This window comes from Callithrix jacchus, chromosome 8 (assembly GCF_049354715.1).
Source record: "Callithrix jacchus isolate 240 chromosome 8, calJac240_pri, whole genome shotgun sequence".
Taxonomy (NCBI): Eukaryota; Metazoa; Chordata; class Mammalia; order Primates; family Cebidae; genus Callithrix; species Callithrix jacchus.
Genome location: NC_133509.1, coordinates 128,427,041 through 128,439,410, shown reverse-complemented (window position 1 = coordinate 128,439,410; position 12,370 = coordinate 128,427,041). Strand labels below are relative to the sequence as shown.

Genomic DNA, 12,370 nt, shown 5'->3' with positions numbered 1-12,370 from the left:
CCAGGACGTTCACACTTTTCTGTCTCATAGAATCTGTTCATGAATGAATAAATACGTATGATATACTTTACAGAACTGTTTTCAAATAAAATTATTCAAATAAAACCTAAGGATTTGTTTATTACAGTGTTTCACATGTGGGGTGATCAATACATTGTTAATATTATAATTACTTATTAGGCATGCATCAGAAAAAAAAACAATTTATGTGGAACACCCTATTTCAATGAGAGGCTGGAAATGTGAAACGTCACTGTATGTCATTAAATTAAATGTTTGTAATATGGGACTTGACCAGATACAATACCTATGTAAATCCTTGTAAGGCAAAATAGAAAAAGATTACAGAACTATTTTTTCAGCATTGAGAAATAGTTTACTCAGGCTGGGCACAGTGGCTCACATCTGTAATCCCAGCACTTTGGGAAGCTGAGATGGGAGAATCACTTGAGCCCAGGAGTTTGAGACCAGCCTGGACGACATGATGAGACCCAGTCTCTACAAAAAATACAAAAATTAGCTGGGCATGGTGGTGCACACCCATAGTCTCAGCTACTTGGGAGGCTGAGGCAGGAGGATCACTTGAGTTTGGGAGGTTGAGGCTGCAGTGAGCTGTGATCATTCCACTCTGCTCCAGCCTGAGCAACAAAGCAGGACTTTGTCTAAAAAAAAAAAGAAAAGAAAAATATTTGCTCTTGATTTTTTTTCCACCAGAATATTACTTTACAACTAAAAGGACATTGTTGCTTTGGAAAAGTTTGGGCCAAGAATGTGACAGAGTCCCCTGCAGGGTTCAATGTTGTCGCAGCAGCAAGTAATGGCTGTTACAACATAGCTTCAATCCTCAATTCCTCTTAGCTCTGCAGTGCAAGATGGAAGAGAACATGTATCACTCAGTCCTGCTCAGCCACCTCATGTCCACACTGGCTCAATTCCAAAGTCCTGAACTTAAAAACTGTAACTGGAGAGCCTTTGAGAGGAAGTTTGCTCCTTTGTTTTATAGTTCAGAGAATACAGGGACCTCAATACAGAAAAAGGGCGCTCCTAGCAAGGCCCAGCTAGGACCCTGTCCCTGTTTCCTTCCATCACAATCCAAGTCTAGAAAACAGACCACCAGACTTGAGCTTAGATGTTTTAGAACTCTTCTCACTGCAAGTGGGCACGTTTCTAAAAAATGTGTAACCTCGAGTTTTCCTACGACATCATATTTTCCTGATGACTGTCATTCCATACGTGCCCATCTCACTGTGGATTCATTTTCACTGATCTTAAGTTTGCTGCTTTCCCAGAATAGCAAGTAATGAGTGATCTTTAACAAACGTGCTGAAAAAAGAACTAATTTATAAAAACGTTTGCATTAAAAATTTTCATCTCTTTTTATGCTAATAATTTACCTCTCCAGTGTAGGCTTTACAAGTGTGCGCTTTATTTATTGCCTCTCTTTGAAATAGAGTAAGCTTGTGACTGCTGCCCTCTTCAAAAAGAAAAGTTACCTTAATACAATCCCTAAGAAAAATAAGCTGTAGATAAGCTGAAATGTTCTCTATCGATAAAGACAATAATTATGTTTTAACCTAGAAAAGGTATGAAATTTCCATTTTAAAACTAAATGCCTACCAGTATTTTCTCTAAAGAAAACAAAACGCTTACTAGTTTTGAATTCTAGTCTGTGAAATTCCTATATCTGTCCTAACCATAGAGATTTAACACATTAAGGGGTCGGATTTTATATTTTCTATAAAGAGAAAATATAATCAGATTTATAATCATAATTATGGAGGCAGAGCTATTCCTACCATAACTTTAATGTGGACTGAGTCCATTACACTCTGTCCACAGTATAATTGATTGAAACTCCAAAGTGTAACATAACATTATTTATTCAGATGATTTGAAACCAGGCAAGATCAGGTTCTGCTTTTCCAGACTTATCTCCTATTATTTCACCTGAAATGACATTCTTACAAGCTGGGCTACTCGTGGATCTCAGGAGGGAGCCAACATTTCTTCTTCCCTGCATCTTTTCTCATGGTGCTCTCTTCACCTTGCAAGGTGGTTCTCTACCTTCCCCCTAAAATTTTGTGCTATCAACTGGTCCCCAAAAGCCATTCTCATTACATATACCCAATCTTCCAGCAATTGGATGTGATCCCTAAATTCTTTGAGTTTCTAAGGACAAGAAAGGAGGGAAGACAGGAGAGGATAAAAGAATGGAGGAAAACTTCCTTTTGCACTTCCTAATTCCCATGTGGCCAACAACAGTTATGCAAGGGAGAACATCTTGTGTATTCATTTGCCTTAATACTTCAATAAGAACATAGGCTCCTTGAATGCAAACGCCATATTTTATCCATTTTTATATCCCTCACAGGATAGGGGCCAATGTCTGACATACAGTAGATGCTTATGATACATAAATGTCTGTTGAAATGCACTAAATTCAAATAAATATGTCAGAATTTATATTCTATATAGGAGAAAAATTGATAAAGTCCCAGAAAAGCAGGAATATGGGAACATATTTCTAAGGGAATTGGCTCACTGACCCTTCTGTCAAACCAACAAACAGCAAGCTCACTCTGCACTTGGTTGAGGGCAGCCAGTGAGTAAGCACTGTAAATGAGGTTGCATTCCAGAGGCAGCTCTCACTCCACTGCCTCGCTCATCTCCCCACCCCCACACCTCAGCGTTCCATTGCGCATGCACATGTCCACTCCTGGGGCAGTGGCTAACTTCACATCCTCCTATGCTCCCCATCCCTGCCTTTTCTCCTTTCTTTCTCACATCCTATCATCATGTGTTTATGTCTCATCCACCAGGCAAGCGTGGCTGAAAAGCCACCTGTACATGAGAACTTTCCTGATGCCTCCAGCTGGTAGAAAGCTCCCCTCCCTTTGCATTTGACATGACTCATCCTACATACTGTCACTTTCACTCAAAATGAGGATTTACTGATGTTCATACTTCATATCCCATACTTGGCCATAAGCAAGTTAAGAGTATAAAAATTTCTGATGCATCTTTGTATTCTTCATATGTCCTAGTCCAGTAGGTGTACTATAAATATTTGTTGGACAAGCATTTGTGGCACACACCTGTAATCCAAGCTACTTGGGAGGCTGAGGAGAGAGGATCCCTTGAGCCCAGAAGTTCGAGACCAGCCTGAGCAACATAGCAAGACCCCCATCTCAAAAAAAATATTTGTAATGTTTGTTGAACAAAAAATTGTCATTTCCCAAAAATATAACTTCAAACAAGAGTATTCCTTTAAAAACAACTGTACTCTGACTTATTGGATCCTAATGGTCAACTGGCATTTTGTAAGTGAAGAAGTGAATTGTAAACCATCTGTAGAAAGAAAGAAAGTGCCCAGAGAAAAGTTATTTGAAATTCTAGGCTGGGACAATAAGGAGACAGGAAAAGTCAAAGCAAGAGTGTTTTATTGGTCCTAACTAGTACTGGGCACCTTCTCTTATGGATACAAATGAAGGCCAAGAGATCTCCAGATTTCCCTGTAGGCTGAAGCAGAACTTGGAGTATGCAAGTCCCATGAGGGATGGAGATAGCTCTGGACCAGTCTAGGGTCCTAACTGGGAAGGTCCTTTGGTCTGGACACTCATGGTCTTAAGTTCCATAGCAGGCCTGAAAAGTCCAGCCAACTCCATAACCAGATTGGTGTCCCCATGTCCCACAGGGCAGAAGCGCCCTAAGACCAGTTCATCAAGAGGTAGTTGTAGTACAAAGAAAGCAAGTCAAATCCCTTGGATGCCAGCAGCAGTTCTCTTCCTAACTAGTTAGTCATATGTGACCTTAAGAAATCACCTAGGCCGGGTGCGGTGGCTCACGCCTATAATCCCAACACTTTGGGATGCCGAGGTGGGTGGATCATGAGGTCAAGAGATCGAGACCATCCTGGTCAACAAGGTGAAACACCATCTCTACTAAAAATACAAAAATTAGCTGGGCATGGTGGCGCATGCCTGTAGTCCTAGCTGCTCGGGAGGCTGAGGCAGGAGAATTGCTTGAACCCAGGAGGTGGAGGTTGTGGTGAGCTGAGATCGCGCCATTGCACTCCAGCCTGCGTAACAAGAGCGAAACTCCATCTCAAAAAACAAAAAAAAGAAATCACCTAAGCAGAATCGCTTAATCCCTCACTACATCAGTTTTCCTGTAAGTAAAGAGGTTCTATAGTACTATAGAGAGAGAGAGATGAAGGATTATCATTATTATACACCTATTGTTGTTTAATTATGCATTCCAGGCAAAGAGGAACATGACATAATTAAGCACCCTATGTTCACATGGGACTGATACCATTAGTTCAGTATTGTGCTTATATAATATGACAACTGCTGTATTCTATTCAGTCTTCATCAGTGTTCTAAATACACGAAGTCAAAAAATTCCTGGTTCTTACAGCACCAGCAAAAGTAGTCCTTAGGTCTAATCATACAAATTGTAGATTAGCAGTTAAAAAGATTGTGTATCTCATCAATTAGGATGAAAGGAAGGTGCTGAATTCCTACTGGCAGTTACAGGCCTTGTTACAGAGCTCAGGACCTCTGGGCTTGTCACCAACAAGCTTGTTCTTTTGTGAGAATCTCAGTTTCTTCCTCTATAAAATGAGACTGTTAACACATTGCTAAGGTTTCAGCTATAAGATTCTATGAATTTTATTTATATGCACAAAGCCTTTGATTTGACTCATAAAAGTCACAAAGGAATGCAACTCTCTACAAACCTTGCAGAGTATACCTTTTATAGAAAACAGAATTTTCTATTCCATTTGCTGTGAGTACCATGTAAAGGCTAAGATCAGAGAGTCATAAATTGTAAATCCAATGCCAAAAAGTTTGACCTACACTGCAATTTAATATGTCTTATTGTATAAAGGGACATCCGCTTTATTTCAAGCCTCGTCAATAAGAGGTCTGCACAGAGGCACTCATTACTTGGACCAAACAAAAGTATGTTAGTTAAGTAGTAAGTTCTTCAGTTTCCATTTAATGACTGTCTTAAACCATTCTGCATGATCCTATGATAATTCTGGCATGTCCTTGCTTCCAAGTTAGAAACAGTCAAGGTCTAGTAAAAATGGAACCCTATAGTAGTTTGAAACTGCCTTATAAGCTGAGCCAGCTATTTCCATATCCAAGCAAGTTTTGCTTATGATGGTGTCATGTAAATTACCTTTCCTGAAGTTTCAGCCTCATATTTAATCTAAACAATGCTGTTATCTGCCTCTTTTCCATCTGGCCACTTTCGGCGGAATAATTAGATGCCTGAAGGCATTTTTTAACTCAAGAAACACATGTATGTGTTTTCCCTCAGAGATGTGAGGAGACTCTAAGTTGGATTGTTAAAGTGGATAATTATTATGAAACGCTAGCTTTTCAGCTAAGCCTGAAGACAAAGAGGCAAGCTAGAGTAAAATAAATTCATGAAACTGCCTAAGTACAATCTCAAAAATTCCCCATTGAAGGGGAACTGCATGAATTTCATATTTCTAATGAAGCTTTGAATCAGAAGTTCTTATTTGTATTCTGTTTTTAAAAAAGGAACAGCACAGTAGAGTACACAAGTGACGTGGGACTCTACCAGAAGTTTGCTATTCTTTTCTTCTCATCAATTTTCAAAGAGAAAGGACACTTCGGCCACCATCTGCTGTCGGCATGCATGATCTCTGGGATTTTCTCTCTCCTCTCCCACTCCTGACTCCCTTTCTTTCAAATGTCCTTTTTATAATACAAAATGCACATGATAAATGTTCCTTCTGAGACTGTCTGTACCATTCTGTAAGTTTATCTTAAAACCAGTAGTCTTAGATGAAAACTCAAATGTTCTATAGCATGGGTGGTAGTTACGAAGTTTGTTTCTAACTAATAAGCAGGTATTGAGAACCTTCACAATCTTCCCAGTGAGTTCCAGCATCATTCGTGTGGAATCTCTTTGCCAATGCCCTTTCAACTCTTAGGCTACTTCATGATAAATTGTAATATATCGTGGAACACCAAATGATCATTAAACTGTATCATGCTGAAAATGATCCTATGGTCTCCCAAACAGTGGAAATTCTCCTTTCTCTGAGAAACAGAAATGCATGTAGAGTTGCAAAGAGTCAGGAATGGCTAAGGGGATGAGCAGATGATGGTGGTTCAAATGTATAACCTTTTAAAATGTAAATGAAATGTATGGTTTTCCTATAGCAGATTATATGAACAAAATATTTCTATGTGTAAAGACACATACAAATATAAATACTATGTATAGCTCTAGTCATACTGGCTCTCTGGGGAAAGGTGCATACTCAGGTGATAGGATGCTTCTTACTGGACCAAAAGTTAATGGGATCAAAAGCCATCTGTTAATAACAAAATGGAAAGAATTGCCATATCAGGTGCTCAAACACGTGAACATCTGGGGTAAGACCCTTTTGAGCTCGCAAATCCTAAGTATATCACTCTGGTCCAGTTAGAGACACTGCATTCTCTCCCTTGTCCACCTGTGGTAGACACTTGCACACGGCCCTTCAACGTCAGAAGTACCCACCTGGCGTCTGTTCAGGTGTCCCACCGAGAGCTGGAGCAGACTGCTCATGCCTGGTCAACCTCATAGCTTAAAAATCAACAACAACTCTATTTAAATAAGCATTACAGACAACTGGAGCCTAGAAAATACACTCAGTGCTAACCATATTGGATTAGTAGGGGCAGGTTTCATTTTTCCATTTGTAATTAACATCACATAAAAGTTGTTTATGCAACAAAAGTTTTGCAGTTTTTATTTGAATTGTAAGAACATCCTTCAGTGTTACTTCATCTTCAAAACTGTCATGTGAATTCATGAACAAGAAATAACAATAAATAAACTTTATATTCCAAACTGATCAGTTAAGCTATAAACAGAGCTGGGAAACTCATATAAAATTTTTTATTTTTTTAATCTAGGTATTGGTTTCTAGGATTTAAACAGTTTCACCCAGGGCCTAGCACTGTCATTGATTATTCTTAAATGACCACCTATGATTATATTTGCTCCCTGAAAAATTGGGTTATTGACTGCTTAAAGGGATTTCATTCATTATTTAACTCTCCCAAAGTTTAAAAGAACACATTTCCATAGCTTATCATAAAATAGAGAAAATGTAATGAATAAAATCAAATCTTATTTATGATTAAAAATGGTTATGTTCTATAAGGCTGTCTTCTAATGAATGTCAATGAAAAACAAATCTTTCAACTTCTGACGGGATAAGAAATACATTTTGGGTCATCATTTTATTAACCTCACAGTGATTATTCAAAGATTAAATCATTTAATAAATTTTACAAGTTAGTAATATATTTAAACATACTCCTTCACTAGTATGGTGATTTAGTGATGAATTTTTAATTATTTGTCCTTCATGAGTCATTACTAATCATTAGAGTTTATCTAGTCATTTGGTAATTTAAGGAAAATTTTATTCCCTTTAAAACTTTAATTCCCTTTACTATAAAGAAAGGCCTTTTATAGAACACATATATATGGTCTTTTAAAAAAAATTGGCAATGAAGCTTATTTTTATTTATAAATTATCTGGTGAAGATGCACAGAAATTCAACTTCTCAGCTTGATTTCTCTATTTCAAAAGCAACCACTATTATTGGTTTGTCTGGGGAGGGGGCTTGTGTGGCTCCTTTTCCCAAACATTATAAAATACATTCCAAATTTCAACTCTCCCTCTTTAGCTGCCATAGGTCTTATTGTCTAAGTCTTATTCAGAAAGCTCTTAGGATACAAGACTGGTGGTGCAAACTTTGGTGTTCTAGGATTTAGGAATAAATGTTTCTTCTAAGTTGCATGCCAAGCATCAATGCATTCGCTGCCTTTTACATTTCAAAAACGTCTGCTGCTGGGTCAGGGCTTTGCTACCCCAGCAAACTAGCAAAAGCAACCCTAGACATTTCTACCCCTGGGGTGATTCTCTAGGGAATCTGAAAGCCAAACTTATTAAACACACTCAGTTTGATAAACATGCTATACTCTCTGTGAACATTCAGCAAGACAGGTCAGCCCCAGAAAGACATTAAACAGATTTAACGGGAGGATGGAAGAAGATACTCAACGAATTTTGGAGGTCAGGGTCTCAGGGAGGGAGAGCGCCCTCTTGGATTCCACTGGCCCTTTCACGCTGTCCCTCAAGGAACGTACACTCTTCTGGCGGTTCCTTGCAAAGCGAGCTCTCTTGATCTTCCACAAGGCTGCGTCGCTGAGGTTAGCAACATTGGTTCTCACAGCAGTGATGGCTTTGCAAAAGGAATTAAAGAGACTATAACTCTCCTTTACTGGCTGTGTAATCCACCTAGTCTATAACAATCCATCTGTGTAGAGATTCAATATTAAAACACGTTTTTCATGGCCATACATCTCCCTTTATGATAAGTCTTACATAAAAAAATGACTATTGCCTATCATGATTTTTTTTTCTGCTTAGACCACAAGATTAAATTATCTAATTTTGTTATCATTGGATTTGAGTGATTTTGTTATCACTGAAATGAGTTGAGTGATGAAAGTCTTTTCTCCACCTATTCAGAGCTGTAGGTAACTGATTAATAACTGAGCAATAGGCCAGGTGTGGTGGCTTATGACTGTAATCTCAGCATTTTGGGAGGCCATGGTGGATCCCTTGAGGCCAGGAGTTTGAGACCAGCCTGGGCAATATAGTAAGACCCCCATCTCTACAAAAAAAGAAAAATCAGCCAGGTATAGTGGCTCACACCCATAATCCCAGCTACTCAGGAAGATTAGCTGGGAGGATTGTTTAAGCCCAGGAGTTGGAGGCTGCAGTGAGCTATAATGACACCACTAAACACCAGCCTGGGCAACAGATTCAATGCAATTCCCATCAAAGTACCATCATTATTACTCACAGAGCTAGAAAAACAATAAAATTCATATGGAACCAAAAAAAGAGCCTACATAGCCAAAGCAAGACTGAGCAAAAAGAACTAATCTGGAGGCATCACATTACTGGAGTTCAAATTATACTACAAGGCTATAGTTACCAAAACAGCATGGTACTGGTATTAAAATAAGCTTGTAGACCAATGGAACAGAATAGAGAACTCAGAAACAAGGCCAAATACTTATAAACAACTGATCTTTAACAAAGCAAAGAAAAACATAAAGTAGGGAAAGGACATCCTATTCAACAAATGATGCTGGGATAACTGGGAAACACATCTAGAAGAATGAAACTGAATATTCATCTCTCACCTTATAAAAAAATCAACTCAAGATGGATTAAATATTTAAATCTAAGATCTGAAAGCATAAAAATTCTAGAAGACAACATTGGAAAAACTCTTCTAGACATTGGCTTAGGCAAAGAGTTCGTGACCAAGAACACAAAAGCAAATGCAACAAAAACAAAATAAACAGATAGGACCTAATTAAACTAAAAAGCTTTTGCACAGCAAAAGAAACAATCCACAGAGGACACAGACAACCCACTGAATGGGGAAAAATATTTGCAAACTATGCATCTGACAAAGGACTAATATCCAGAATCTATAAAGAACTCAAATCAGCAAAGAAAAAAGTAAATAATCCCATCAAAAAGTAGGCAAAGGACATGAAGAGACAATTCTCAAAAGAAGATCTATAAATGGCCAACAAACATGAAAAAGTGCTCAACATCACTAATGATCAGGGAAATGCAAATTCAAATCACAATCAGATACCACCTTACTCCTGCAAGAATGGCCATAATTTAAAAATCTAAAAATAATAGATGCTGGCAGAGAGAGCGATAAAAAGGAAACACTTTTACGCTGTTGGTAGGAATGTAAATTGGTACAATCACTATGGAAAACGGTACGGAGATTCCTTAAAGAACTAAAAGTGGATCTATCATTTGATCTACCCAGAGGGAAAGAAGTCATTACAGGAAAAAGACATTTGCACGTGCATGTTTATAGCAGCACAATTCACAGTTGCAAAAAATATGGAACCACCCTAAATGCCATTAACCAACAAGTGGATAAAGAAAATGTATATATACACACATGCCGTGGAATACTGCTTGGCCGTTTAAAAGAATGAAATAATGGCATTCACAGCAATCTCGATGGAGTTGGAGACTATTATTCTAAGTGAAATAATGCAGAAATGGAAAACCAAGAATCATATGTTCTCACTTATAAGTGGGAGCTAAGCTATGAGGATGCAAAGGCAGAAAAATGACAGAATGGAATTTGGGGACTTGGTGGGGGAAGGGTGAGAGGAGGGTGAGTAATAAAAGACTATACATTGGGTACAATGTACAATGCTCAGGTGACGGATGCACCAAAATCTCAGAAATTACCAGTGAAGAACTTATCCGTGTAACCCAAAACCACCTATGTTCTAAAAACTATTGAAATTTAGAAAGCAGTAAGAGTGAGTTTGCAAGGTGCAAATATGCTTCCCAAAATTCCTCACAAACGTTATAAACATAATGATTGAATCATATTTAAGGAACACAGAGCCATATATTTATCATAGGTCAAGGAAATGAGAATTTTGATTTTGGAAATGGCAGGATATACTTCAATCTACAGGTTACTACAGTAGCTATTCAATAAGCATTTAATGAATTGAGTGCATGAGGTCAAGACATCCTCTGTAGAGGAATTAAATGTCATGCCAATATCTTCTCTTTGTCTAAGCAAGCACAATGGAAACTGTGAGGGTTTTCATTTTACTTACTTGTAGGAAAAGGAAATTCCTTGTTACAATCCAAATGTAGCTGGGCTTCCAAAGAAAGCGTCTCAAATCTATTGACAAAGAACTCCCAACTCAAAGCAGGAATATCCTGCTTAAGAAAATGCAAGAGTAAAAGCTTGCTCAGAATTGTGGGTCTGTCTTTAACCACAGTATCAAACTGGAAGTCAAGACAAAGACACAGACCCTGGGGAAAAGGAGATTAAAAAAAAAAGTCAGATATAAACATCTAAGTTACTTTAAAGCCCATATACTAAGCAAAGTCAATGAAACGAGGCAGCCTACTCAATTCAAACTTATAATGGAGAATGATCCCGCCAGAATCTTTTTTGATTGAAAGTTTGGGTAGTAAAGAAAAATGTAGAAGAGGGGGTGGGGCACAGTTGCTCACACCTGTAATCCCAGCACTTTGGGAGGCCAAGGTGGGTGGCTCACAAAGTCAGGAGTTCAAGACCAGACTAGCCAACATGGTGAAACTCCGTCTCTACTAAAAAATACAAAAATTAGCTGGGTATGGTGGCTCATGCCTGTAAGCTCAGCTACTTGGGAGGCTGAGGTAGGAGAATTGCTTGAACCAGGACTTGGGAGGCGGAGGCTGCAGTGAGCCAAGATCACACCACTGCACTCCAGCCTGGACTATAGAGCAAGACTCCATCTCAAAAAAAAAAAAAGGAAAAAGAAAAATGTAGAAGAGGAATTTCTCTTCACTGTGGAATATCTCTTGAATTTGGAATCAGAAATCTGAACTAAATGCATGCTATTTATTTTCTAATGCATTGAATAATAACCATTTAATCCAAATACCCTCAAGTCAAATACATCTGGTTTTGTTGTTGTTGTTGTTTTGTTTTGTGGGGGAGGAGGTTGAGACAGAGTCTTGCTCTGTCACCCAGGCTGGAGTGCAGCGGCACAATCTCAGCTCACTGCAACGTCTGCCTCCTGGGTCCAAGTGATTCTCCTGCCTCAGCCTCCCAAGTAGCTGGGACCACAGGTGTGTGCCACCACGCCTGGCTAATTTTTTGCATTTTTAGTAGAGACAGCGTTTCACCATGTTAGCCAGATCATCTTGATCTCCTGACCTCATGATCCGCCTGCCTCAGTGCTGGGATTACAGGCGTGAGCCACCAAGCCTGGCCACATCTGGTTTTAAGGTCTGTAGTTTTCATTAAGAGGAGAATTCTTTCAAAGCTACATTTTAGAATATACAAAAAATGGTCTAGAAATCTGCTTTCAATCCAAAATTTCATGATTTGAAAAAAGCAAAGTCACCTGGTTTTCTTGGAATACGAGTGGAACATAGAATATTAATCAAAGTTGGAATGGATTGAGAACCTGTTCCTCTAGTGTCTGAGTTTACCATTCCCCCTCTTTTTAACTGAATGACACTTAAAAATTGCAATTCATCCAACCATCCCATTCACTAATTCAGCTGTCATCTAATGAGTGCCTCCTATGTTCCAGACCCTAAGCAAGGGGTAGGACATAGAAGTACTTGGTAAGATCAACAGAGAATAATTATTCAGAAGACAACTGGAGATTTTACACACACACACACACACACACAAGAATATGCCACAGGCAGCATAATCCTTCAATCTTTCAGTTCGTGCAAGCTTGCCCT

The 12,370-nt window shown here is 38.7% G+C and overlaps 1 protein-coding gene across 50 annotated transcripts in view; it reads right to left on the bottom strand.

Moving 5' to 3' along the window:
• Positions 1-12,370, bottom strand: part of UNC79 (unc-79 subunit of NALCN channel complex) — a 287,437-nt gene that overhangs the window by 99,046 nt on the left and 176,021 nt on the right. For 32 of the 50 annotated variants that reach the window (XM_054240312.2, XM_078335677.1, XM_078335682.1 and 29 more), the window contains 3 exons: positions 10,735-10,936; positions 8,109-8,288; positions 6,550-6,615 (listed from right to left, as the gene is read on the bottom strand). In XM_054240312.2, coding sequence (XP_054096287.2) covers positions 6,550-6,615; positions 8,109-8,288; positions 10,735-10,936 — 448 coding nt within the window. The remainder of the gene's footprint in view (positions 1-6,549; positions 6,616-8,108; positions 8,289-10,734; positions 10,937-12,370) is intronic. The other 18 variants (XM_035261335.3, XM_078335658.1, XM_078335659.1 and 15 more) reach the window with 2 other exon arrangements.